At 52.1% G+C, this 26,041-nt stretch overlaps 7 protein-coding genes across 7 annotated transcripts; 3 read left to right on the top strand and 4 right to left on the bottom strand.

The window, feature by feature from the left end:
- Window positions 1-939: 939 nt before the first annotated feature.
- On the bottom strand, window positions 940-1,739 carry CONPUDRAFT_66560 (uncharacterized protein; the record flags this gene model as incomplete). Its single annotated transcript, XM_007776596.1, has 2 exons — window positions 940-1,445; window positions 1,646-1,739. 2 exons carry the CDS (start codon window positions 1,737-1,739, stop codon window positions 940-942), a joined length of 600 nt encoding a protein of 199 aa, XP_007774786.1.
- A 1,180-nt stretch (window positions 1,740-2,919) lies between these two features.
- CONPUDRAFT_85682 (uncharacterized protein) lies at window positions 2,920-3,786 on the top strand. The gene is made up of 2 exons (XM_007776860.1): window positions 2,920-3,060; window positions 3,134-3,786. The coding sequence occupies exons 1-2, from the start codon at window positions 3,020-3,022 to the stop codon at window positions 3,426-3,428; spliced, it is 336 nt and encodes a 111-aa protein (XP_007775050.1). The 5' UTR covers window positions 2,920-3,019; the 3' UTR covers window positions 3,429-3,786.
- Window positions 3,787-4,630: 844 nt separating this feature from the next.
- On the bottom strand, window positions 4,631-7,527 carry CONPUDRAFT_159761 (uncharacterized protein; the record flags this gene model as incomplete). Its single annotated transcript, XM_007776859.1, has 13 exons — window positions 4,631-5,111; window positions 5,164-5,228; window positions 5,315-5,392; window positions 5,988-6,035; window positions 6,090-6,177; window positions 6,230-6,254; window positions 6,305-6,340; window positions 6,393-6,414; window positions 6,464-6,491; window positions 6,546-6,919; window positions 6,992-7,142; window positions 7,200-7,213; window positions 7,306-7,527. The coding sequence occupies 13 exons, from the start codon at window positions 7,525-7,527 to the stop codon at window positions 4,631-4,633; spliced, it is 1,632 nt and encodes a 543-aa protein (XP_007775049.1).
- A 2,139-nt stretch (window positions 7,528-9,666) lies between these two features.
- CONPUDRAFT_93714 (endoplasmic reticulum protein) lies at window positions 9,667-10,933 on the top strand (the record flags this gene model as incomplete). Its single annotated transcript, XM_007776858.1, has 2 exons — window positions 9,667-9,866; window positions 9,922-10,933. 2 exons carry the CDS (start codon window positions 9,667-9,669, stop codon window positions 10,931-10,933), a joined length of 1,212 nt encoding a protein of 403 aa, XP_007775048.1.
- Window positions 10,934-12,546: 1,613 nt separating this feature from the next.
- CONPUDRAFT_85678 (uncharacterized protein) lies at window positions 12,547-14,400 on the top strand. The gene is made up of 13 exons (XM_007776857.1): window positions 12,547-12,762; window positions 12,829-12,842; window positions 12,910-13,060; window positions 13,114-13,376; window positions 13,431-13,471; window positions 13,523-13,541; window positions 13,592-13,619; window positions 13,675-13,696; window positions 13,758-13,793; window positions 13,853-13,877; window positions 13,932-14,040; window positions 14,104-14,225; window positions 14,291-14,400. Exons 1-12 carry the CDS (start codon window positions 12,586-12,588, stop codon window positions 14,191-14,193), a joined length of 975 nt encoding a protein of 324 aa, XP_007775047.1. The 5' UTR covers window positions 12,547-12,585; the 3' UTR covers window positions 14,194-14,225; window positions 14,291-14,400.
- Window positions 14,401-15,178: 778 nt separating this feature from the next.
- CONPUDRAFT_159758 (uncharacterized protein) lies at window positions 15,179-15,979 on the bottom strand (the record flags this gene model as incomplete). Its single annotated transcript, XM_007776856.1, has 8 exons — window positions 15,179-15,248; window positions 15,294-15,372; window positions 15,422-15,456; window positions 15,507-15,533; window positions 15,588-15,635; window positions 15,689-15,713; window positions 15,768-15,824; window positions 15,892-15,979. 8 exons carry the CDS (start codon window positions 15,977-15,979, stop codon window positions 15,179-15,181), a joined length of 429 nt encoding a protein of 142 aa, XP_007775046.1.
- A 5,568-nt stretch (window positions 15,980-21,547) lies between these two features.
- On the bottom strand, window positions 21,548-23,808 carry CONPUDRAFT_169858 (uncharacterized protein). The gene is made up of 14 exons (XM_007776855.1): window positions 23,527-23,808; window positions 23,419-23,442; window positions 23,308-23,361; window positions 23,233-23,257; window positions 23,127-23,174; window positions 23,012-23,038; window positions 22,886-22,920; window positions 22,739-22,817; window positions 22,571-22,681; window positions 22,435-22,514; window positions 22,123-22,334; window positions 21,960-22,040; window positions 21,640-21,891; window positions 21,548-21,585 (listed from the first exon to the last, which is right to left on the bottom strand). The coding sequence occupies exons 1-13, from the start codon at window positions 23,549-23,551 to the stop codon at window positions 21,649-21,651; spliced, it is 1,044 nt and encodes a 347-aa protein (XP_007775045.1). The 5' UTR covers window positions 23,552-23,808; the 3' UTR covers window positions 21,548-21,585; window positions 21,640-21,648.
- Window positions 23,809-26,041: the final 2,233 nt, after the last annotated feature.

Below are 26,041 nucleotides of genomic sequence, written 5' to 3'. Positions count from 1 at the left end.
TAGGGGTCTACCATAACGGCCATTGGGATGTATCATATCGTAACCAACAACAAAACCGCTTTGCTTGTCAATGAAGAGGGAGAAGGCTGGAGATGGGGCTATGGACAAAATTGCAAGAGATGTGAAAAGAAAACCGCGCATAAAGCTATATGGCTAGGGCTATAGTGCAGCTAAAATCCGTTCAATCACTTTACATGCTACCTCCCGAGAAATGAAACTACCTACCACCTGAACCGAACCGTTATCTCCGCGCGACCCGCTTCCTCTCCCGTCCATCTTCCTCAACATCCATCATCGAATCCACGATTGCGTTCACCTGCGCCTGCCCACCGAGTCCGCCATGCGCCTTCGAGCTCCTTGTCCGCCGCCTCGGACCACCGCTGGGCGCGCTTCCCGCTCCTCCACCGAGGCTCAAAGGGCTCTCAGGCGCATCACCTGTGGGTGAGGGCGAGGCCGAATCAAGCATCATCATGACGGCGTGGCGGCGCTTCGCACCCGCGACTAGTGCGATATCCGACTCGGACTGAGAGTGGGCGAGTTGGGCGGGAGATGTGCCGTTCAAAGCACGCAGGGCATGTGGATGCGAATGAGGGTGGGTATGGGAGTGGAAGTTGAGAGTGGGCGTGGAAGGGTCGGAGGTGAACGTGAATGGGAAGGCTGCGTTGGGGTCTGAACTTGTAGTTGAAGGAGGAGGCTCTGAGTCCCGTGACCCACGGTTACGACGGAGACGTTGGATAGTAGGGTTACTAGGAGTGCTTGGGTTGGGAATGGGATTGATATTCGCCGCGTTTGAACGCAGGGCTGCAGGTGGAGGCGTGGGCGAAGAAGGTTGAGCTGGGGGGTCTTGCGGATTCGAGAACGGCGAGTGTGGGGTCATAGGCGCCGCTGGTGCTGGTGCTGGCTCTGGCACGGAAGGCTGTCGCTATCAATCCTTATGCGTTAACTTCTGTGGCATAATGCAACATGAATCAAGCTCACCATCGACGATGATCCCTGCCTCTGATCGCTCTTCGGCCCCTCCTCGCGCTTTGAAGATGATCCCGCGCCGTTATCTTTCCGCATCCGCATCGCCGAAGACGATGACGAGGCCCCAGCAGTGGCCGCGAGCGACTTGATGCGCTCCCGCTCCTTCTCACGTTCCTCATCCTCAAGCTCCTCTTCCTGCCGCGCCTTAATCGCCTCGAGGCGTGCCTCAACCCAATCCATGATACGTCCCACGCCCATGCCACCGCCGTGCTCCATCATGGGGTCCATCGCCTGATTTGAGCCCGACATGGAGGAGTAGGAAGAGGGGTGGGGAGGGTCAGAGGGGATGGCGCCTGAGGAGACACCCTGCTGGAGCATGAGAAGGAAGTCGTTGCATGCAGCTGCGTATCCTGCGTTATATGCGCTCTTTGAAGCATGTCGGGAGGACTTGTAGAGAGTTGTTATGCTTAGTGCAGCGGCTACGATCCGTGAAACGTTAGTGTGTTACTTGGTAATGAACGTGAAACCAGATGTGAGGGATGCACAGCGATCAATACGTCGAAGTGTATCCGCATCAACACGAGAAACAAAGAAGAAATACAAGAGGGATGAAAAGAGAGAGACGCATATAGGAACGTGAAAGTGGAACGAGGTAAAGACCGAAGAGAAATAGACTGACCTTTGAAGTTGTTCAACATATCCTTCTCCGCCTTCTCAAAGTTGGATGCTGGAAGAGACTTGGCCAATCCATTGAGATCAAGTGAGGAGTCCATCTCCCGTAAGTGATACGAAGAGCCGCTTGGTCCGGTCCAAAGGACGTTTCTCGTTGAGGTGGTGGCGAACGCTGATGCGTGTCGACTAATGTGGATGGGGTTTGAAGTGAGAGGAGAGTATAGCGTCCTAGGACAGATGTGTTAGGGGAAGAAGCGAGGAGGTAAAGGAGGGTAAGAGGTCGGGGAGAAAACAGTACCGTGCAGGGAGAAGGCGAGTCGAGACGTCGTGACGCCGTTGTGGCTTTGTCGCAGCCGCCTTCGGGCAGGGCATCATAAGCGTAATCGTCTCCGATCGCGGCTCATCCCGCAAAAATACCTCATTTGGTAAGGCAAGGCCGGTTTATGTCAGTTTCGCACTCAAAGAGAGCCAGTCTGTAAGATTTACACATGATCCTGTAAAGTTTATGCAAGAGGCCCTTGAGCCTTATGCGCATTTAACACGGAAGTCTGCCATGACGGCAACGTCAAACGCAGACTTGGTTCACAACCCCATAACCTTTTTTCGTTTCGCTCGAATGTTCACTATCCTCTGAAATACCCTCAGTTACTTGTCCCCAGCTCCACTGAGCTTCACCGGCACCCTAGCTGTCTAGCCTAGCTATACAACGTCAGGTTCCTTGACCAAACATTTCGTTAACAAGTTGGGTGTCCCTTGAGCTTGCGTACATATCTATGACGCTGCTTCACATTTTCGGATGGATAACGCGTGTGTGGCTGTCAAAGGCGCGGTACGTCGCTCACCATGCTATTCGCCCGTGCTGCGGGGCACTCCCACGGCGGAAGCATCTATCTCACACCATCACGCCACGCACGCCAGGCATCAATCCAAACATTCGTCCCGATTCGTTCACTACGCCTCAGTTATTTGCAACCTCCGGCTATTATCATCTTCTTTAGCCTCGAATAACGCTTAGGAACTACTTCGGACTGATATGCTGGTGTGCTCCCCGAACAACCTGCTCTTCGGAATCAAAGCTCTCTGCATACTACACCTACGGTCGAGAACCACACTATCGTCCAAATTCCAAATTAGCTCTCGTTGCCATTGATCCTCGCCTGCATGGCTGTGCTTCTCTATGCCTCCGTCGACATTGACGCTCTCAAAATAACCCACGGAGCTGAACTATATATCTAGCTTGCACCTGTGGTCTTGCAGTGCTCGACGCTGGCGTCGCCCCCCACCCCGAACTTACGCAACACCTTATCCCACTAGTCCGGTACTAGTGTCCTGGAGATTTAGAGAAACCCTACTATCTTAGCTTAGTGTCAAGATGATCACGATGGCTGCCGTCGGATTTGTGTTGGTGGTTGCCTTTCTGGTGTGAGTCTAACATTTTTTGCTACCTCCCCCCGTTGCCACATCTATCGAGGTTCGCCCACTCACCAACCTTCAGCGTCGGGCTGTTCCTCTATCGGCTCTTTCGCCCCAGCCCCGAGTCGATGGCCCCGCCCAAGGACCACGTCCAACTCTCGGGGCAGACGTCCACCACTTACGCATACACGCCTTCGTATCCTATGCGTGGACTCGGGCGGACATTCACTCGAGACTCGCGCGCGCACAGTCTCCTCCGTCTCGGTGGAACCGGGCGGAACGACTATCCCATACGACGAGACCCGGAGTTCGGATTCGAGGGCCTGAATCTACCACCATACGAGCCTCGCGATGCGCCTCCGGGATATACAACGTGATGACGAGTAAGGAAGATGCGCCGGTATGCTAGCATTATATCCACGTTACGAGTCTGTTGCGGTTGATCCGCAGAATAGGAATTGTCGAGTACTCTCCTGTGACACTTACGAGCGAAGGCGATGCTGCAACTAGGTCAGGGTAACCTCTGGTCCAACAGTTTCTAGACGTAAGTACACGCTGTATGCTGCCCATGGAGCGCACAGCATGCTACGCATCCTTTCGAGGACATCCGCCTGCAGACGACATAGGTTACTATGTGAGATCAATACCTGCCAGTACTTTTCGATCATGGAATGTTCTAAAGAACATCGAGTACGGAAGTGGAGTTGGACATTCATGTATCTCTCATAAGACCCCTGAATGGACATCAAATGGACATGCTTGATATTCTTCGTAGAATCTACAGCAAGATATTCAGACGCATATTATACGCCAGGCCTTCAAGTCTACGAACAATCCTCGGGACTAAACATAACCTCCTCGTTATTGATCCTTCCATAGTCAATCAATCATCCATCAAAGCGATTTCGCGCTCACAAGCCTGGTAATCTGTCGCGATTATGAGTGCAACCTTGTTTTCCTACGTAGGAAGCTCGTTGGTGATTGTCTTCCTGATGTGAGTCCTCAACGCGTACCCGACTCTGCTATCTCCAACCACCAGTGTAGCGTCTGGGTATCACTCATTTTCTTCTTCCGTCGGCAAAGGCCACAACCAAACCCTCCAAGCCCAGTGCAAACCCGACTGGAGAGCCAGGTTCTGCCGACCTTTCCACCCCGCGCGCTCGAACGTCCATTTACGCGGGGCTTCTGCGCCAACCCCTTCGTGCGCTTGAACGACGTTGGCCCCGCACGCAGTCGGGACACTGAACTTGGTCCCGAGATGAGCGAGATTAGTGGAGGAGAGACAGATCTACCACCATACGAGCCTCGAGAAGCTCCACCAGGTTATACAGCATGATCACAACAGGGAGAGTCTTCGCAGAAACTAGCAAATGCACTTGCACATACGTGTGCATCCATGATCCCACCAGGTCTCAATTTGAAGCCCAAGCCTCGACTCTTCGCCCGCATTCAACGGAGTCGGTGTCGGGAGGCAACGAGGATACAGGCTCAGTTGTCCGCGCAGCAGAGTACCATTATCATCAACGAAGCATCTAAATACCACGTACAAGTAAATGATGTTACATATTCACAATAGATGTTAGCTAGTCGAAGACGGCTGCGTAGATGGATGCGAGTCCTCCTCCATGACAGGGAGCTCACGGTTGGAACCGCTCTGTGCATCTCTTTCCTGGTCCTCGACCGGATCCCCGGGCCGGGAATGAGGATGCTCTCCGACGGGCGGGGGAGGTGCAGCAGGAGAAGGGACCGTTTCGATGTACACCGGAGGTCGTCCCTTGTTATCGTACGGAGGCAGCACGTCCTTCCCATCCCAGTCCACGTCATCAATGTCTGGCCCTCCCAGCCGTCGTCCGCCCTCATCGATGTCTGCTGCACGAACCCGGGCTCGCCGGGGCATGTACGCCTGGGGGATAGGTGTCAAGGAGTCGCCCTGCGGACTTCGGTACGAGGAGTAGACGTAGTCAGGACTGTAAGGTGCGGCGCGGGGCGCAGAGTAGGGGCCAGACGTCACAGCAAAGAATTCTGTGAGGGGCCGATTACGGCGGCGGAGCACCCATACTCTGATGCAGCATGTTAGCTGAACGGTGATTGAACGATGCACTGAACACGCACCTTGCTGCGAACAACAGCAGAGCCAATCCAATGGCGATGATGAAGTAGACATGCTGGAAGACGTTCTGTGAGGCGTATTCATCAGCTCATGTGCCTCCACCGCATCCCACGAGGTGCCCCAAGGTGGGAGTAGTGACGGAAGGGTACCCACCTTGTCGTTTCCGTCATCGCCCGTGTCATCCCCAACTGAAAACAGATCGCTTCGACGAACATACGCGGGGCCCATCTTCTGCGAAGGAGATGTTGATCGTGGTCGTCTGCAGGCCGCAAAGCCTGGCTATTTCACAGAGCGGACGAAAGAGCGTCGTCGTCCCATGGCAGGGGAAATTATCTAAATGTAGCGCGTGCGTGTGTGCCTTGCAAGCCATCCGAGGTGGCTCGATGACGCCGAGTGCGGTCGTTGCCACATTGGACAAATAGATGCAAGCCGAAATTCCACTCCGCCCGTCTTCCGACGGACGGCATGGCGGACGGCAGCACGCTGGGACCAATCACAAAATGACCTCTCGAGGATCCACCATTGATCCACCACCGTGTCGTCACAGTGATTGTCGGGGAACATTCCGACGGGAATTCGCTCTCAACATACAGTAGAATGTAAACTATAGTCGCAACCATCGGCCGAGGTAGCTTGTTCTGATACAATCAGCCTAAAACTTCTCGATTCAGTGTTCGTGGTGCTCTCCTCAGTGAAGCGAGCTTGACAACTATCAAACCGACAAAGCACTTTTGGTATCTGCAACGTCCCCGTGATGCCCACTCTGCAAATTGTATAATCAGCAATGTTCAGAATGACTCCCGCCATCGTCACGAGTTGAACGTACCTCCGTGTCGTAGTGTTGTTGGGTAACACGATGAACGACAACCATAGACTACACCAGAGGTCAGGTTATAGACACTTTCAGTATCATCATGTTATCTCTCACCCTTTGCGTAGTTGGCCTATCGACCTGCTCGAGCTCATATGATCTACCCTGATATGAATCAGAGCGGAACAATAGGCGACTATTGAGTCTGTAGAGTACGTCAGATCGAGGTACTGGTACAAATGCGGAGAGAAAATTACGCTGCCAGAAGCGAGTTTGCATATACTGCAAAAGGGTGAGTCATACCACTCTTTCTGGGCGAAGTAATAACATACTGTTCCCCAAGACAATATATATGCCGACCCATATGACTACCCAAGAACGATCAACGATTACGGGCGCAACAATGTGGCATGAGCTTACAGGTGTCGCCTTTAACCAAGAACTTCGGCGGCGTAAGTAATCATGCCTTTGTTAGAGGCATCAAAACTCACGAAGACGACGACAAGCGCATCGCAAACCCTACACAAGCCGCGGTCAACAGAAAGTTTGCATGGCAAACGAAAAGAGACATACGTCGTGATCAACCCGGTCTCCACCGTCCACAGCACGATCAGATCCAGTGTATTCACCGTCCTATGAAACTCGGGTCGGACACTGTCGAACCTCTCACCCGGGAACCGCGTAGACCGTCCCCACGACTGCCTCCGCATCTGCCACAGATAGAACACCAGCCCAGCGGTGACGGCGACGTCGCGGACGCCGTCGAGGATGAGCGACAGGAGGATTGCGACCTTCTGCGTGGAGCGGAACTCGGCGAGGGAGGTCATCGCAACGGCGCGCGCGGAGACGTAGAACCCGACGCCATGACCGCCGATGCACAGGGCGACGCAGAGCACCGGGAGGTACCAAGTTTTGCAGAGCTTGGCAAGGCGGTAGATGAAGAAGCCCTGCGAGCAGAAATGGGCCGATGAGTCAGCGTCATAAGCGGATGACTGGACCAGATGAATGGTGAGACGTACCTGCACAAGGAGCTGCACGAGAATGGTGATAATGATCGTCACGTCCGCCGAATACGGGAAGACGGCGAGTGACTGTGGATGGCCATACGTAGAGATAGTCGCTGTCCACAGGAGGCTCGACACGCAGGCGCCATGGCCAAGTTCGAGAGCCCTAGTTCCTCTCGCGTAAGATATAAGCATGACACGACTGGGATGGCATGAAACTTACAACGTCCCAAAAACCTATCATACCCATTTATCCGTCGAATCCAACAACGCATCACCGGAGGCGTCCTATCAATGAGCTTGAAGTCGAAGGGAAGCAGCCGACTCACCACAAGTTTGAAGAACAGTGGATCTGACTTGAACTTTGAGAAATAGACGTACGCCTGAATCAGTGCACACCCGTACAGCAGCATCGACACTATCACTCCGATTTCTATGGGACCAATGATCTCCGCAGCGTTGAACAGCATCACGGATACGGGCGAGTCCGGGGGAACTTGAGGCGGTACCGAACCCTGAGAGGGGCTGGGGCTGAGAGAAGAGCTAGACATGGTAACGAGCGTGTTCCGGTAGGATGGTGTTAACGATCAGGACGTGATCCGCAGAAGGGCACAACGAAGCACTACGGAACCCGGAATCAGGTCGGGTGGCAGAGACAGGGATTCTTGCACCCAATATTGTAGTCGATAGATGAACAGCGGGAAAAGGTCGCTCTCGCAGACAGCAATGAATGGGAACGGGGAAACCAGCGTTGGGACCGGTGTTAAGTACTGAAATTTTTGTCCGACGTTTAGACGCCGTAGCTGGATCCTGATTCTCAACGTCCAGATGAGGGACGTCCAGACGCACTTCAAATATATCTCATCTAACGAGGCTATAAACAGCGAGAATGACTGAGATGATGATTGAACGACAGGCCGGGATGGGCGGCCAGCCTCAGCCAATCACTTCCAGAGGAGATTGAAGACATTGAGACCGTGTTGAAGCGTGAGCAGGCCTTTAGCTCGAACCACGTGGTGTCGAGGTCCGGATCGCTTTGGTTGACATTAAACGTCCGGATAATGCATCGGAGCGCATGCTAGTGCGGAGTGATCAGAATGCTCGGCCTCGTCACGGGAGAACGGTTCAAGCTGAAATCGGAACCTGGCTAGAACCGCGACCTGCGCATACGTGCGGAGGTAACAGATCAGGGTGTTCTTTGATGCAGGTATTGAGTCACAGTTCTACAGAAAGCGCAATTCTTGGAGGAGGACCAGAGAGAACCAGGTGGTGCTAGTGTCACGCGAGCCTTGCTACCTCGGCAATTATGTGCAAAGTTTCACGTTGGCCTCGCAACGGGCAACGCCCAGAGAATTACCCTTGGTTTGGATGTCGCAGAAGGTCGCGGGGCGTCGGGGTCGCCGAGAAAGAGGAGGAAAGAGGCAACTTGCGAAGGAGACAGGTGGATCTGTCCGGCTGAGAAGATACCCAGCGCGAATCACGAGCAAGTTGGCGCGCGCGCCGGGTCGCCGGGTCTAACGATCTCGAAGCATCTATTGCGGACGAAGGCCAACGTCGACTTATCGACGCATCAGCGTGGGTTGTCTATCTGAGTCTGGCTAATTTCACCATATGATGATGACCGAGGCGTTGACAATAATCGGAACGAGAATTCGATAAAGACTTGCTGTCTGGTGGTTGCTTCGGTACTCACCCGAGGGTCGTGAGGATCGAGTCGCAATGGACGTGAGACGCGCCTGGCAGCTCAAGCTTGTTCTAGTCGTGTGACACACGAAAGCAAAAGTTCGGTGTCAGAGACCGAGACTCGATGTGGTGCAGCAGTGTGCGGTGTTGGGAAGAACTTCAAGAAGCATCCAATAGCGAAGTGTTATCGGAGTCTGAAAGGATTCTCACGGGCAGACGATGTTGCTGTCCCTTCCTCCCCCAATTCCCTGACTCCCTTGACCAGCCTCCGTCCCAAAGCAACAGGCAATGACAACTCTTATATAGGCATGCACCCAAACATCGCTAAGTTGACACCAGACCAGAGATGCAACCCACGTCTCCCATGGAGGTTAGGCGCGCTTTACAGTAGGACTGATCGACAAAAATCCACGTTGGAAAGCAGTGCGGAAAGCTTCAAGCAATCACAATATTGAAAGCATGGGCTAGCTCAAGCCGGAAGCAAACTCTGGTCGTGGTTCTTTATCGAGCGAGCGAGCTCTCCGTCACTAGCGCAATCCGCAGCTCAAGATTAGTCACAGTGCTCGGAGCGACTCGGAGCGACTCGGACGACCTCTCTTTCCGCTCATATCCGCGCTTGTAGGGACCCGTTTCATGACTAAACTCATTGTATGCTGATCAAGAAATACCACAGCTACCATAGTCTGTGTTTCAGAGAAGAAACTATCACAAAGAGAAAGTTCATCCCTGTGCTGCATATCACGACTTTGCACCATGCGGAATAGTACCATTCTACCGCAGTACTAGTCGCTCAGCTCGTGAACGCAGCTTAAGGCTACGGCATTTTACAGGTACGCCCGTCGCAGTGTACCTTTAGGATGGCTTAGTCCCCGTGTCCCCGTATCGGCGTTCTGCCTGCGATTTACCTAATTCTCGGCTGTCCGTACGCGGTACAGGTTTCATTGAGTCACCATTGTATATAAACTCATGGATTCCTTCGCAAGTTCACCCATCCTATACTTCACGTCATGAAGCCTCTATTTCGTTTATACGAGCAACCATGGGCAGGACTGTATGTGCTCAGCGAACTCCTGCTCGCGATTTCCCTTGGCTTCCCTACGTTGATCTTGTCGTCACTTCCTCGCTCACATCGTCCACGCTCGTCATGGTCCATCAAGCGAACTATCATGGTAGCGACCATTCGTCAGCTTCTCAGAGTGTTTGCAAAGTAAGCTGTTTTCGCTAGTATCCCCTTGATGATGTCTGATCGCGCTGTGTCATAGAACCCGCCTTTTCCCAGGTCGTCATGAATTCGCGGTGTTACTCGAAGGTCCTGGTTTTAAGTCTCTCTGGGTTGAGCCCGCTCATCACCTCGTCCGCGGCCAACTCAAGACATGGACATCTTTCACGGGAGTCAAGCCCGCCCGCATCCCAGGATACTGGCTGGATAAACCTGGCCTGAATATCCCCGTTGGCCAGCCCATCCAACCAGGGGAGAAGATCCTGTATCGCATCCACGGCGGCGGATATGTCGCGTCATCCGCCCGGCCAAATAGCCCAGTCGCCTCGGACATCACGAAGGAGCTCCTCCGCACGTGTCCCCAGTTCTGTCGAGCATTCAGCATCGAGTACAGGCTCTCGCAGCTGGAGCCCGGAAAGCCGCCTGTGAACCCATTCCCGGCAGCGCTGCTCGATATTCTAGCCGGATATACATACTTGACGGACACACTCGGTATCCCAGCTGAGGACATTTGCGTCTGTGGCGACTCTTCCGGTGGCAACGCTGCGCTTGCGCTCGTGCGGTACCTCGTCGAAGCCCGACTGCACCCGCAAGAAGGACAGGAAAGAGTTCCTGCTATGCCTGGCTCGCTCATCCTGATGTCTCCGTTGGCCGACCTCGGCACATCTCACGAGACGCCTGGGTCATCTATTTATACCAACAGCTCGTCGGATATTGTCCCGCTCGAGATTGCACTGGCGTCCACATACCGGCAACAGGCATTTCTAGGCTCTCTAGATCCCGAAGAAGCACTAGTAAACCCCTATCTCTCGCCGGCGTCAAAGCACAGCACAGTCAGCTTCAAAGGTTTCCCGAGCACGTTCATTAGCGCGGGTGGCGCAGAAGTTCTCCTCGATCAGATGCGGACGCTGAAGGAACGAATGGAAGCCGACCTAGGAGATGGGTTAGTATACGACGAGAGACCTGATGCGGTGCATATATTTATGGGGTTGGCGTTTTGTGAGCCGGAGAAGAGCCAGGCATTGAAAAGATTGGCGGACTGGATTGCGGGGTAGATGACTGTAGCATTGGATCTTACCATTTCTTGTTCGCTTTTTAAAAGCGCTACGTATACTCTTCTTTCTCACCTCTTCGTCACGTCTGTCGGACCAAACAAATTCATGGGTTGGCTGATGCGCGGTTGCCGAGGCCCGAAGTCGATTGAACACCCATTGGTTTAGGGCCGGCTGCTTCGGAAAATCGGATAACGATCCGATGACTTCGTTTGCCCCGGCGCACACCTTCAAGCTAAGCTACTCACAAGCAGTCTTTGTGACTCCTTTGCATACCACTTCTTTTCGCGTTTACAGCTCACAACATATACCTCAAAAAGCACTGGTCACATCCACGCGGCTTTGAGACTCAACCTGCCAGAGGGCTGTTGCCATACTGGCAAGTTCTAACGGTCCGCATGATACACGAACTTCCACTGGTCGTCCCCGTTTTGCAGACGCTGCCGAGCACAGACTATACGTGGTCTAATTGAAGATGGTAACTCAAGTGGAGGATTCACGAAAGGCGATAGGGCTCCTGTCTCTCATTTTGACGATGATTATAGTAAGGTCGTCAGCCTCAGTTTCTCTCAGGCTGATAGCCCTGATACCATAGCAGCTAATTATCAGGCACATCATCCTTGATTCCTTATCTTCCTCCATCTTTTAACTGCAAATGTTAATCGCTTGAAGTGAGCCAAAAGCGTCTTCGAGTTATTCAAGACGCGGACTTTAGACTGCGCCGAGCAGCACGGAGTAACTATGGAGATCTTGCCACCATCAGTACTGGTACTAGTTTGACGCGTTATTCTAAGAATGTTTACAGTATGTGTGGACTTGAAGGCAAGTTCGCAGACTATTTTTGGTGGTTGTACCAGGCAAAGAGGCAAGCGTTCGAAGAGCACGACCAATGTGCCTCCTCCCCCCTTGATAAAACTTCGCTGGACATTGTGAGACGGATGGTCTTTAAGTGACGTTCTCTCTTCTCTTCTCTGTATTCCATCCAAGTTTACTTTGTCCCATGGCCTCGTAACAGATACCTTTACGTCAATGATGCGCCGAAGTAGGGCCGTCTAGGCAATTATTGCTCCCTCCTTGCCATTGCACGGGTTTCGCTCCCTTCGACAATACTTGAGTCTATTCATAGACTTGGGGTAAGTGCATACCATGAATCGTAGGCAGGTAAACTGGGTGACTACTTGTACAGATCTTATCTTTAGCTCCGTGCGTCACCCTATCATCGCTCGCTGCCGATCAAAGAGTTGTGTGATGCACACTCTAACAGGTACCAGTGCCTAGCATTGTGGCTATGGTTGCAGGCGACTTTCCTTGCAAACTGTGCTTATCCTCATAGCGAATACCCTAGTTTTATCTCATGTCCTTTTCGTGACTGAACTCGCTCAAAATATCTTCATGTACAACAAGCGTGCACGCTTTGGGCGCCAATCAACCGCTTCATGCTCGAGGCTCCGCGCATCAAGTACCATTCATTGAACGTGAGAGATCCTTCGGCTTAGCGTTGTTCCTTTGCCTAAGCGCCAGAGTTTGGAACAGCCTCAAGGGCGATCATAACGTTGGCTGTGTCTTTAAAACCATGGGCGCGTTTCAGAGCGCTGAGTTGGGACCACGGACAATCCTTCACGACCACCACGAGCCAACGACTAGCAAAACTCGGTATGGCCAGCAGCAACTCTGCGTGCCAATTTGTGCCTAGCGCGGAGAGCGTCGCAGGCATCGTTGGTCCTATTGAGGTTGGGGTGCAGATCTCGAACGTTCTCTACGGGCTCTCGGTGATCCAGACGTTCGTATACTTTGCGCATTTTGGGAAGGACCCATGGCCTACGAGAGCTGTGGTATGTTTCTCTTTGTGATTGTCGCTTTAAGACTCTGCCTGACGGTCCACTTACTGTAATACGTAGATTGTCACGATGATGTAGGTCAAACTCTGAAACTCATTATTGCGCCGATTGCGCCGTGGCTTATGTCGTTTCAATTGACAGGGGCTTGGAGACGCTGCACCAGGGGTTCATAGGCGTGAACTTGTGGGACATGACCGTCCTGGCATTCCAGAACCAGTTCGCTCTTGACACCATCTCTCAGGCGTCTGCGGCGGTAGTTATCATTTCCGTGCTGATAATCGTGATAGTCGAAGTAAGTTTTCTTCCCCTTCATTGAGGTTCTCGCTAACAGCTTACTCGCATCAGGGCTTCTTTTGTTATAGGCTCTGGCGCCTATCCAAGAACCCCGTCATCCCTTTGCTGTGCATCCTGCTCAGCTTGATCGGCAGTATATCGGCAATCATACTTGCGCACCAAGGTCTTACCGATCCTTGCAATGCATCATACCACTACAAACTCCAGACAACACTCATTATTTTGATGCTAGCAGCACATGCTATCTGTGACGTTACGATTACGCTAGGCTTGGTTTACTATCTGGTCAGATTCAGTAGCTTTGGGATGAGAAAGTGTGTTCTTTCTGCTATCCGGCTCAGGCAACCGTCTAATACCAGTGGTCCCAGGACAAATACACGATTGCACAGGCTGATTGTATGGTCCGTTGGTCAGTTAATGGTGCCCTCGAAAACTAGTGCCGTGCTAATTCGGCTATCAGAAACTGGAATGCTGACAAGGTATGTCTGGGATTAATCTTTGTATGTTTTACACGCTGATGTTACTTCAGCATCATGGCAACACTGTCAATCATCTTCGTAAGTCGATGATCGTTGATAAGCTTTTGATCGTCCAGCTAAACCGGTTTTGCAGTTCCTCATTTGGCAGAAGAACTGTGCGTACCAGGGAACAGATTTCTCACTAGCATAGTTACTAATTCAGTGCTAATGCTTCAGATGCGTGGCGTGGCATTTTTGGTATTCTCGCGAACGGTAAGCCACGCCCAATTAGTCATGTTAATTTCATCGTTCACCGGGATACGCCTTCTCAGTCGAATGCAACAGTCTCCTCGCTGCGTCAGGAACCATTTTGTTTGGCAACCACGAGTTACTGATATTGATTACCCATAGACTGAACAACCGCCTTCTCCTGATGAAATCGACGTCCATGCAAGAGCTATCGCACGAGCTCCCGGTTTACTCGCAAAGTGGTTCAAGACCACCGATACCCGCACAGGACGTACGTTGCTCTAAGTCGCTAATTGGCATATCCAATTCTGGGCTAAATACGGTTGCATCATAGCCGATTGTGATTTCGGTAAATCAAATAACCCAGAGAGACCTGTCGGATGAAATGCACACCGACCGCGCGGCCTACTTGGACTACAAGTAGGCATATTCCGTGTACCCACGATAACTTATCAGGCATGTTTCCTTCATTCAAGACTGTCGAGAGTGCACCAGGTGAATTGACAATATGGCTGTATAAGCCACCCTCCGCTCGTTTCAGCGTTTCAGCTCTTCGTTTTCTGTTTATCATACTTACCTTGACTTCGCATATGGCTGAATCATGGAACAATGTACATGGTATACAATATACTTAATTGATAATGCACCTTGCATCAGACTTGCAAGGCATCTCTTGGTCCCATGTCGGAAATCCGCGTGTTGCAAGCTGACGAGCCTAATGGCTACCCTTCCTCATTAGTAGGTGGACATTGGCTGTTAGATGCGAACATAGCCGAAATCTATGCCATCGTAAGCCTGCGTTTCGTATAGGAAGTAAATACCTACATCTGTGTGGTTGTTCGTTACGATTCCAGGTGCATTGGCGTGATGCATCCCATCTCTGAAGCGTTCTCGCGACAACAGTGTGGCCATAAGGGTCTATATAGAATAAGTAATATGGATGAGGCTGCGGAAATGTATCCAGTAACTTGGGAGATGGACTGACGTTGGTGTATATGCGCCCGAGTGGTATGGAAAAGACACCATACAGCCCGCTCGAGGAGTCCACCATAAAGCTTACCAAGCTAGCAATGGCAAAGACTCCGGCGAAGAGACCTGTCTTCACCGCATGGCCAATTAGTTTATTGACAGTTTTGTCTGTTTTCTTGAAGCCAGTCCGGGTGCGCGCCAGCAGCATTGTCAGTGAAACTAAAACAGTTCAGAAGATGTATCAAGGTGAGGTAAAAGACCGACTCGTGATCATCGAATCCGAGATAACCTGGACAACGAACCACGACAGGCATAACCATTCGGCTGTGTTCATCGTAGGCTCACTGAAGGTCTGTGAGGCTATGACTCTGCGGAGACAAAGCACTTTCACCTTGAATATACCCAAGCAGTGATCCCGGTCCACAAGCCAAGTGCTAGCGTCACCATCGTAGGGAGGGCGCATGCTCCTGCCAGTACGACGTTTTGACTGAGTCTCCAGACGCTGATATACTGCCAGTTTATCAACTCACAATATGAACGCCTCAAAAAACGTACCGATAAATTAAGAATGCCTGCGTCAAGAATGTTTCTACTGCAGACGCCAGCATGGTAAACGGATAGGTCCACGGCGGCCCTGTGTTGTATGAGCCTACAACACGACAGATATGCCAAATCAGACTCACCACCAATGGAGCTCGGATTTGCATAATCAACGACACTTCAAAGCGTCATTCTAAAGGTAATTTCAATTGTAGGGAAATGACTGACCAGATGTCATAGACAATGTAAACGCCTCTGCGTCAAGGCTTGGTTAACCATTGCATGCTGGACGTGCTACATGCGGCGTACGAAATGCTATGAGCGGTGTCGAGCACAAAGAGCATGGCCACTGTGAGTCTGATCATAAGACTGTCAGAGAAACTATGACACGGTCAGTTGCGACGCTTTACCTCAAAGAGAAGGGGTCTCTGAACTCTACACGGAGATTCGCATGAGTAACAGGACAAGCAGTCAGGTTGGTTTACTCACTCGCCCGGGTGTACTTGAGAAACTGGAATGTCACCAAACCATAGAGATAAGTGTTGACTAACGTTGTGGCGCGTATATCATGGGGGGTAAACAGAAGTTGTTCACAGACAAGTCCTTGACTCACCAAAAGTGCCGATGAGTGGACCACCTAAGGCCTGAGCAATAACGTTGGAATCACTAGGTCCACCAGCGTTCACATCGCGCTCGGACATGTCGTCAGGGAGTTTGGGACAGAGATGGCGAAGAGGGGAGTCCACCTGTGATAGTTATACAATCCCAGTTGATAGGCGAACGGCGAAAAGATCGGGTCTAGCGCTGACAGCTTAGAAATGTCATGTAAACAGCCTCCGACTGCGAGGCCTACTAGTGCGAGCGCGGTGGGGGTGTAACGACGCAACGGCGCATTAGAGAGGCGTTGCGTGTTAAAGAATAGCGTCGTTCTTTCCCAGGAGAAGGAAGTTGGTGATCATCAAGTTCTCGCTGGCGCGAAGGTGCGGGTTAGTTCAGGTTTGGTCAACTTGAGAGACGTGGCTTAATGCATGGCGCACGGCATCTGTGGTGACGGGTGATGACCCTGATATCAATATTGGCCATCGACTGAATGGAGTTGTATCGACGGAAAGTTGAAGTCTGTGAGGTATTTTACACACGTCGAGGTCATTACGTTTGCATGGCCGAGCAACACCACTTTCATATAACCTACTGCACTGTACTAAGGACAGGGATCGGAGTGAACCATGGTGTTGCAACGAGACGGCCATATCTTACAGGAAGATGTCAGACGCAGACCCACTGACAGCTGTGTGAACCCAACTCCGGTCCGTGGTCATCGCTAAAGAAACCACGCATTTCCTAATGAAGTGCAGATAGGGGGTGAGCCGAAGTAATGTGGAGGCTTGAAGCTTGAAGCTTCGAAAGTAGTAAATGTTCTCCTTCGTCCGCTGAGTGTCTCTTCCGCAAATGTTCTAACGAAGAGTCTTATAACGTCAAATGCCGTATACAGACGCTATGACCTATATATCAAGTACCTTGGAACCCTCAGCTGCGGCCACACTTGAATCAAGGGTAAACGACAGGGTTATAGCTAGCAGGGATACTGATCTGTCGTAAACGAGCCGTGTAAAAGTTGACCCGTAACGGCCCTTTCTCAAAAGGTCGCCAGTCGATCCATGATCTTGAACAACGGAAGTAGTAGATAGCAAACGCACAATGGTAAATCAGTAACGATGGGGCTGCGATCCTATTAGATGAGCAGCATAATTTCAGTGCATCACTGTTAAAACGATGGAACTGGGCAGTCAGGACATAATGCATTCTGACAAACCAGGCAGTCCGTTTGGCTAGCACGCGGCGTTGCCGTAGGAGAGCACTATTATACACCGGAAGCGTCGGCCGTTGACCTTAACTTATACACATGTTAGCCATGATGTTAGACACATGACTCGACGTTAGAGACAGAAATGACAGTGGTAAACTCGGGCGCCAATGTCTGCGTGTTCCTCTCCTGGTCATTTCGCATGAATCAAAGACGTGTCGGGCGCTATTCCAGCAGAAGAAAGCTGAGACTCACCTTCCGCCCATCCCAGTCTGACCGTAGTTTTGCTCGCGAAAGGAGAGTATTCATGAATGTCTGCAAGTTCCGCGGTGTTGAGGCGAGCGTGAAGTCTATGTAGCTTCCAGAGGGGTACTCACCAGCGAGTAGACGCGGCCGAGAGAGTATGCAAACACCCCGTATATGTTCTTGTCAGGCCATACGAAAAAAGTGAACGTGCATGGTATGGCGCATATCTCTGCGATGAGACCACTCTGGACGGCATTGCGGACCAATCTGTTGAGGAGGCTGCTGCGTCTATACGTGTTGCTTCGCTTACGAACCAAAATGGTTATAAGGGTGCCTTTGTGGGGGGAGGGTTAGGATGTAGTGATGAGCACGCGCTCTGACCTCACCTGTGATCAGTGTATCCGCAATGACTTGCAGCGCATACCAGGCTGCGGCAACCTTCAGATCACTCTCGGTCAACCTTGAGCAGCGTAAGCTTTTCGAATGACGGTGTTAATGGATAGGCGCATACTGGGATTCAATCGTGAAGGCTTGAGTAACACAAACAACGCCTATCGCATTGTATGCAATAGTCCACACGATTATGATACCGAATAGGATTCTGCTTCGACTCAGCTGCCATATCCTAGCAGCCACAAATGAGTGTTCTTAGTTATTATAAGGAGTGGGCAAAAATGCAAACCTCCAAGAGAGATACGCCTGAGTAACGGTAGCAGAGATCGTCGTCGTGAGCGATACCAGTCTCGTGGGCCATAGTACCTCTGAGGAGTCATGTTTATATTGGGCTAGCAATGGCTCAATACTATTCGTGCTCACCTGGGTAGAAATCGTTATAGTGGGTCACCCTGATAGCGCGAATCAGTTCCAAACAACGAGCGAAGGCATAGATCACACACATGTAGGCCCACACCATGTACACCAAGCTGGAGCACGGAGACTTAGAGCGGGGTTAAGTGGAGAGTTAGGGAATACCTACGATGCGCTGAACAATGTGTCGATGCAATGAAGGATGATTACTAGGCATCTGTTGGTCATGAGCGCTCATTTCATTGGAACGATCGATGCTTCTCACTTTAGCGCCCAACCATCTTTACATTCTGTTGCGTTATACAATATGTCAGGTTTCTGCTAGAACCAGAGCGCAAATGTCGCACGTGTTTGATAGTACTGGAAGTATTGGCAGGATACAAGGCCATAAAGGAACGTGTTCACTGATGGAGCGGTTAAGCGTAACGAACGCAGGCAAAACGCAGGTGTCGTTAGGGGAAGCGAGAGCACTCACAGAGTGCGCCGATGAGAACAGGTCCTGTGTGAGCACAGGCGGGGTCAACTGGCCCGTTGGGGAATACTAGGAACAAGAAGGGCGCGTACCGTTTATGTCATCCCACTCGCCCATGACTGCCGCCTGCAAACCCCGTGGGTAAAGAAGCGGGGCAGGTCGTCCGGCGTCGTCCTCGAGGGTGTTGGCCTAAAAAGGTGTCCTATAACGTGGGCGGGGCTTGCGTCGGAACGATTTCCAATTGCTCGATAGAACGTCCGCTGTCGTCGGGGGATGTATGTAGGGTCGAATCGTGCTCGACTGAGACTTCGAGGCAACTTCGAGACCTTTGGCACGCGCTCAGCCCAGAAGCTATGTGGCGCTTGCTTGGGTAGTATGCCCCACCGTACGAAGGTGTTTGAACCAGCCCCGAGGAGAGCAGCATCCCCAAAGTGTGTACATACCGCAACGACATCCAGGAGCGGCATGTCATCGGCTGATCGTCGGCTGTCACGCGTCACGGTTGACGCGTTGACGTTTGATGCCCCTGTCACTTCCTCGGCCCGAATGCAGTCCGCGCCTGTCTCTGCGCGCCAAAACACCGACGAATCTTTCCGAGGACCAGATGTCCGTCTTCCTGGCTTGTGCCAGAGCAAGCATCGTATTGCCATCGCAATAGTGCTTGTTCTAAGACTTTTTGACCATGGATACGGATTTTGATAGTCAATCTTTGCCCTAGAAACGCAGGTCTGGCCCCAGGCCAACGCGACTAATGCGCCACAGTTGGTAAGAAAGGATGACATTATTATGCAGGGTTATCTCTGGTGTCTTGTGAAATCGCCGGCAGAGAGCTGAGACTTATAACCGAGGTTAGATGGCCTCCATGCTCGACTCCATCAGACTAGATCAAACAGCTTATTTAGAAACCTTTGGCAACTGACGGAGCTGTGTACCGTACCTTGGAGTCATCACCGCCAGGAGTCAGCCTTCTCTGTGCATCCAAACGCGCCAGGAGCGCGCTCAGGAGCGTCTGAATGAACTAGTCAGTAACCACCCGCTTATGAAAACGCAGGCATGGGCCAAAACATAATCAACACAGTACGCACGCTTGTGTACACCCGCCCGGCAGGAAACACACACATCTCTTCTAGTCGAAACGCCGGACGTTGAACGCAAAGCGCGATGAGCCATACCAGAGCAAGCAGTGTGGCAAAGGCGCCAGACATCGCCGCCTGGCGTACCAGTCGGTTCACGATGGTATCCGTGTTTCTAAGGCCAGATCGTGAACGGTTTAGGATCACAATGAGCGATACTGCAAATGCCAATTTCAGCACTTTGAGAGGCGCCACGGTTGAAGTACGCACTGGTGATGAAAGAGTCAGTGAGAAGCTGGGTGCAAACCCAAGCTACACCCATGTAGACCATTTCTCTAAAATAGCGCGAGTTACTGGCAATCAAGCTGAACGAATGTGCGCTTGCTTACTGCCTCCGAGTGTCTATCATGATACTGCAGGTCAGTCCAACAGCAAGGGAGGTGAGCGTTAGCACAATCGATACGCAGAACCAGGGTTTGCTCCGGCTTAGCCTTCGTATGCTGCCAGGATACATCGGGGTGAGCAGGATTGGATGTATGCGCGTGATTTACACAGAAAGACCTTACCGTAGGGACAAGTATGCCTGGGTCATAGACGCTAAGCAGATTGACGTGGCTGGCGTTATCAACGTTGGCCACAGAAATACTGCGCCGACGGTATAAGCGAGACGTCGAAAGAAGGGGTTGTGCAGCGTGTACTTACCGTTCTCTGCAGAGGGGTTGTCGTAGTTCTGTACCCTAGTTGACCATCGTTCCCGAATTAACGGCAAACTAGCTGAGAACGGAACACAGAGGACACACAGATTGATCCAGCACATGTAAATCAGGCTGCCAACAAAGATGTCCAGTCTTAGTCACGTATTCGGTAAAACGAAGAAGGGAAGTGAAGACATACGAAGCGCTGTAAGCGGTGTCAACAAGGAAAAGAAAGGCGACGAGTCCTCTATACATCACCGATGTTATCTCGTCAGTCTCCTTCCGCCATATAACAAACAAACTTACTTCAAGGCCAGCGGGTCCGAGAAACCTAGGCGCGTGACATTGACCACTTCAGCATACATGCAGAGATTTTCGGACAGACGCTGTGGCATTGCGGAGATGCAACGAAAACTATACCTGCGCGGAAGTAGTTCCCATACTGTTGAGTTACGAGGCCGTATAGATACGTATTAACTGTTCAGAGTATCCTCGTGAGCACCAAGTCATCGAGCCCTCGTTGGCTCCAAAAGGTAGATGGAAGCGCGAGGGTTACGTTTGAACGCGCGCGCTTACCAAATACACCAATAGTCACCGGCCCTAAATCGTGTGCACGTGTCAGCGCAGCAGCGTTGCAGGCTCAGTTGAAGGTCACAGCTTACCCATCCAGCGATTCAGCTCGTCCATAACCATGATTCTCAGCAAGTCGATGAGAGAAACAGGTCGAGGCGGAGGGAGAGAACAAGCGCGAGACACATCTGGGGAATGGGCCCATCAAGCATCACAGGTCATATCGAGGCCTGTCAAGGCACGTCATCCTCGGGTGTCAGTGTCAAATATTGCACCGCCACGCCCCTAGGTTATACCGCTAAATGGAGCTACAAAGAGCTATTGGACCAACGAGCTGGCTCGAGTGCGGTCTCCGTAAGGAATATGTATTTTTTCGTCGCTGCTTGGCGCTACCAAGGTTGATTCGGGCATCGCTGTCCGAACAGATGACGAAGAGCATGAAGCGTTCACGACGGGCCCCACACTGAAAAAGGTTAGCGCAGTATTGCAGCGAGAACCTGGTGACTCCTGACTAGGACTTGCGATGGAATGGAACCTTGACCTCCCCGACCACCGAAAGCCGAAACGTCGGTGACACTGCAGAACATACATTTAACAGGGGGCACTAGTAGAACTATCGACAGCAGCTAACACTGTGGCGCTATGATAACATACGAAACTAAGATACCGGAAAGAAAGAAGGGCCTGCACGTACATCCGGTCGTCACAGGCTCTGATTATTATCGCCCACAATCCCATCGACGTCCGCCTCCACGTCTGCATCCGCTCTCGCATCCGTTCGTGTATCAGATCGAGCGCCCACATCCAGAAGGTGCATCTCAAAGGCGTCTGGTGCGGTGTGGACCTCGCTCGCTGCCTGTCCGGACATCTGGGAGTCCTCGAATGCTGGGACGGTGATCACCGTCGTAAAATGCAGCGGCTCGGTGCTGTCCCCGGAGTCGCCGCCCTGCGAGTAGAGCAGAAGATCATCCGCCAGTATCAGCAGAGCCCTATGGTAGCCAGAGAGATGTTTACCTGTGCCGGCATGACGGTATGGTGCACGCGCCGCTGCGGTGTCTGGAGGTCAGCACGACTGATGAGCGTGTTGAGGAGCGTCTACTCGAAGCAAGTTATAATGGACATATCATTTGTCATCAGCGAAAGACTCAGAGAGCACAGTGCGAGCGCCCTGGCTTACAACCGAGTAGATCCTCCCGACGGGCAGCGTAAAGAGCCCGTAGAGCGTGCTGCCCGGCCAGAGAATGAACGAGATGAGTGCGCTGACGGCGAACGCGCTCGCGAAGAGGCCGGTCTGGATCGCGCCCCGGATGAGCTGGTTGAACATCCCCGCATTGTGCCTCGTCTTCTCAAACTCGCTCTTGGAGCGTACAAGGGTGATGATGAGCGTTGCTGTGGGTGGATGCGTCGGCGGTTGCGATCGCGGGTAGGTAAGAGGTGAGGTGAGGGGATGTGTTTAGCGGACAGGATAAACTATAGGAAGGAGACTTACTGGTGATGAAGAAGTCGGTGACGACCTGCATGACCATCCACGACGCTATGATGCCGCCCATGGAGGTCATCTTAGAGTGTCTGGCCAAGTCAGCACCGTCGTAAACGTAAGAAAGGATGGTATGGACGCGACTCACAGCTTGAGGATGGCGGACTTGATGCCCGAGGTCATGCCGAGAACGAACGCAGAAAACGCCAGTGTACACGCTATTCCTACCAGGATGCGGTTGCTGCTAAGTCGCCATATGCTAAAACGTGTCGAGCGTAAAAAGGCGAAAACTAGGAAAAACAAAACATTAGCTTACCGCCATGCGAGGAAAAGCTGGGTCACCAGTGCCGTGCACTCTGTAAGCACGGGGGTGAGAGCATACGGCCACTCATCGACTGTTCGGAGGCACGCATGAGACGTGGCATCAGTGGAAACACGTTGATCGCCAGAGAGCACGACGTACTGGCCAGCTCAGTAGGGTCGCCAAAATACGTTATGCTGTGGATCAGCGGGGCATCGCGATCATCAGTAACGAGGACGCATCAGAATCAGCGACGGAGGTAACGGAAACAAAGTTTGAGTGACTTACGTATACGACCACGACATGTAAATGAGTCTGGTGATCCGGGAAGCCCGAGTGGGTCAAGATATTGGGCGTCAATCACGAACAGAGTGAAGAGAGTGAAGAGAGAAAGGATGCGTACGCAGCGGAATGGGCCGTGTCGAGGAGAAACATGAAGGAAACCATGGCCCTATAGTGACGGGTTATGGTCGAATCGTGTAGGAAGGACGAGGGGAGCGTCTTCTCACTTCATTATGCGCCGGTCATTGAAGTCTGGGAGGCATGTTGGTGAACTGATGGGATCAAAGAGGTAGCGCGCTCACTGTTAAAATATAAACAGTATTGGTTCGTAACTACACCATATAGAAAAGTGTTGACTGCGGAGATCAAGCAAAGTTAGTTGGGCGGCAGCCAGTGGTCAAAGGCGCACTCACAAAACGCTGCGATCAGGAGCAGCCCTATAGACATCATATAGAGTGAGCAGGGTGTCAATAAGCGACGCGAGGATGATATGGATGATGTGGGGGGAAAGAGCAACTCACCGAGGGTATCGTCGTATCGCCCCATAAGAACCAACTCTTCATACTCGCGCTCGAGTCCTCCCGCCCTGCGAAGACGCCGTTGTAGAGATGTTGAAGCCGTGGGTCGGGTCTTCTTGTAGGCGCTCGCTCGCTCGTCGACACCCAGATGCACGGGTTGAGCCGGGTCGAGTCGAGTTGTGAAGCAGGGCAGCAGGACCAGACACTGGTCAGTAACCTAGTGTGGCTGGTGGGAAGAAAGGAGAGGGTGCTGGCCCAGTCGCGCGAGCGTGCGTTGCTTTTAATCAGGGGGACAAGAAAAGGACATGGAAGGGTATAGCCGCCAAGTTATGACAAGTATAGGGTTTGTGTGACAACGTGGGCTTCTGGGGTGAGGCGGAGATCGGCGCACTGCCGGGTATTCAGATTGTCCCTGGGCCCTGGGGAGTGGGATGGCTGGTTGAGTAAGGAAACGCAGGGGGATGAGGTTGCCGGCGAGTCGGATGCACAAAAAGAAACCTTAGAGGCACCGGTCGCGTGGTACAAAGATGCAAAGACGGACACGCAACTCTTCTGCTCTCCCCAGATCCATGATCGACGACGCTTAATTATACTCTCACAGAACTCATTTGACGCTGGAGAAGCTTGTCATGGAGGAGGGGAGAGAACGGGAAGACTTTGCAATGCATCCGAAGAGTACGGAGACGACAAGAAGCTGGCGGTGGCAGCAGGCCCGGTGCATCGTAACGCTTCCAAATCCCAAGCCTCTTGGAGTCTGAGAAGGTCTGAGCTGGCTTCGCCTCCTATGTCCTTGTAAGATGTTGCTATGCCACTATGCATATATGGGCCCTTTTTATACCGAGTCTCCTTATAAACCACTACAGTACCTCCGGGTCATCCAAGGATTAGAGCATGTTATGCAATATTTGAACCATCCGCCGGCCATCTATCCATGTGTCGTTCGCTGGTGATTTCCTTCGACAAGGCGGCAAAGTTGTTTGAGTCTGAGGCGCCGCTGCGTGTTTATCGAATGTTTTCACCGAGTGTTATTAGTTGATTGACAGTTTGGTGATGCCGACAATACGGTGCCAGTAGCGCCGCCGCATTTTCCGTCGTCGTGATTCCCCACGCCGCCCGCCTGCTCACTTCCGCCCCATTCATTCGCACTCTGTTGCCCCACCTGGTCCCACGCACCGACGGAGAGAGAAGGACGAACGCGTTCCAAAAGGCCGACGGTCCGTTGTCTCGACACTCACGACATTGGCTGCGCCACTAACGCCAGGCTTATCGTAAAGGGACGCTCCTCATTGGCGTGTGTTGTAAGCACCTCCCTCGGATCGAATCCACTTGATCCTTCCGTAACGTTCTTGCCTGCGCATACCAGTGAACATTTACATCTTCGGCCTTGTCACTGTCCAGTATGTGCGGTACTGGAGAGCATGTACGTCCTCGTCACCCAGAAACTGGCATTCAAATCCACTGACCTTGGCGGTCGTGTGAGCAGCGTTCAACGACAAGTTATGGCTACGGTAGGCTTGGTTAATCAATCAAGGCAGACAATCGAGCTGAGCGGTGGGCGAGTAGACTTCTCGTGGCGTTCCTGTTCTCGATGGATGCGTCGTTTAGCGCCTGGTGAGTCTCTTGACCTCTCGCTTTCGCGACTTCTGCTGATAAACGCGCCCAGTGCCATTTACTTGGTCTGGGTCTGCTTGTACGTTTTCATCTCTCGTGTCTTTCACTTGCATCTCATCAAGGTTTTACGTTTAGCATACGAGACGGGGGTATCTTGATCGAGGACCAGTGTACGTCATGCCAATGAAGGTTTCGCCGCCTCGCCAAGCTTATTTAACCGGACTAGCGGTGTTGTGGATGACTTGCTTCATACCAGGTGTGATATGTATATCAGCTTTCGTCACTCAGACCTACTTGTCCTTGCGGTATGTCTCGTTTCTGCTTCCAAAGCGTATGACTGCCAATTTACCCTATTCACCCCCTTCCCCCTCGCAAGTGTTCGGAGTCTACGTCGCTACAAAATGGTCTTTGGTACTGCTTTGCTCTTGACGTCGTTCAACGGAGCGGTCGGCATCGCGTGCTCGGTAGCTTGGTCCTTAAACCATAGGTGTCTCGCGCGTTTATAAATTTTGTACACTGTATGACTGACTATCGTCGTCGCTCGGATGATTAGCGCCATTGCGACGAAGACCATCGACATCCTCATGGGGCTGTGGCTCATCTTGCAGGTCATCACTGACACCTTCATCACTGGTAAGTGAACCACCATATACGTTACCCACCGATGCTAACGCGAGTCCGACTTTGCTTCTCACCTCCAACCGCGCACGGGACAGCGCCGGACAGATGGCCTGCTCAACACACTCATCTTCCGCGCGGTGCAGACGGGCCTCGTCGCGGACGTCTTCGCGATATCATGCCTGCTCACGGCCGTGTTCTTTGCTGATTCGAACGTCAACTCCGTGTTTGTGTACCCTGTCGGACGAGTGTACACAAGCGTGAGTGATTCCTACTCGTCCTCCTAGTT

Source organism: Coniophora puteana (assembly GCF_000271625.1).
Source record: "Coniophora puteana RWD-64-598 SS2 unplaced genomic scaffold CONPUscaffold_18, whole genome shotgun sequence".
NCBI lineage: Eukaryota > Fungi > Basidiomycota > Agaricomycetes > Boletales > Coniophoraceae > Coniophora > Coniophora puteana.
The sequence above is the reverse complement of the archived record's forward strand: the minus strand, read 5'-3'. Positions and strand labels throughout refer to the sequence as shown.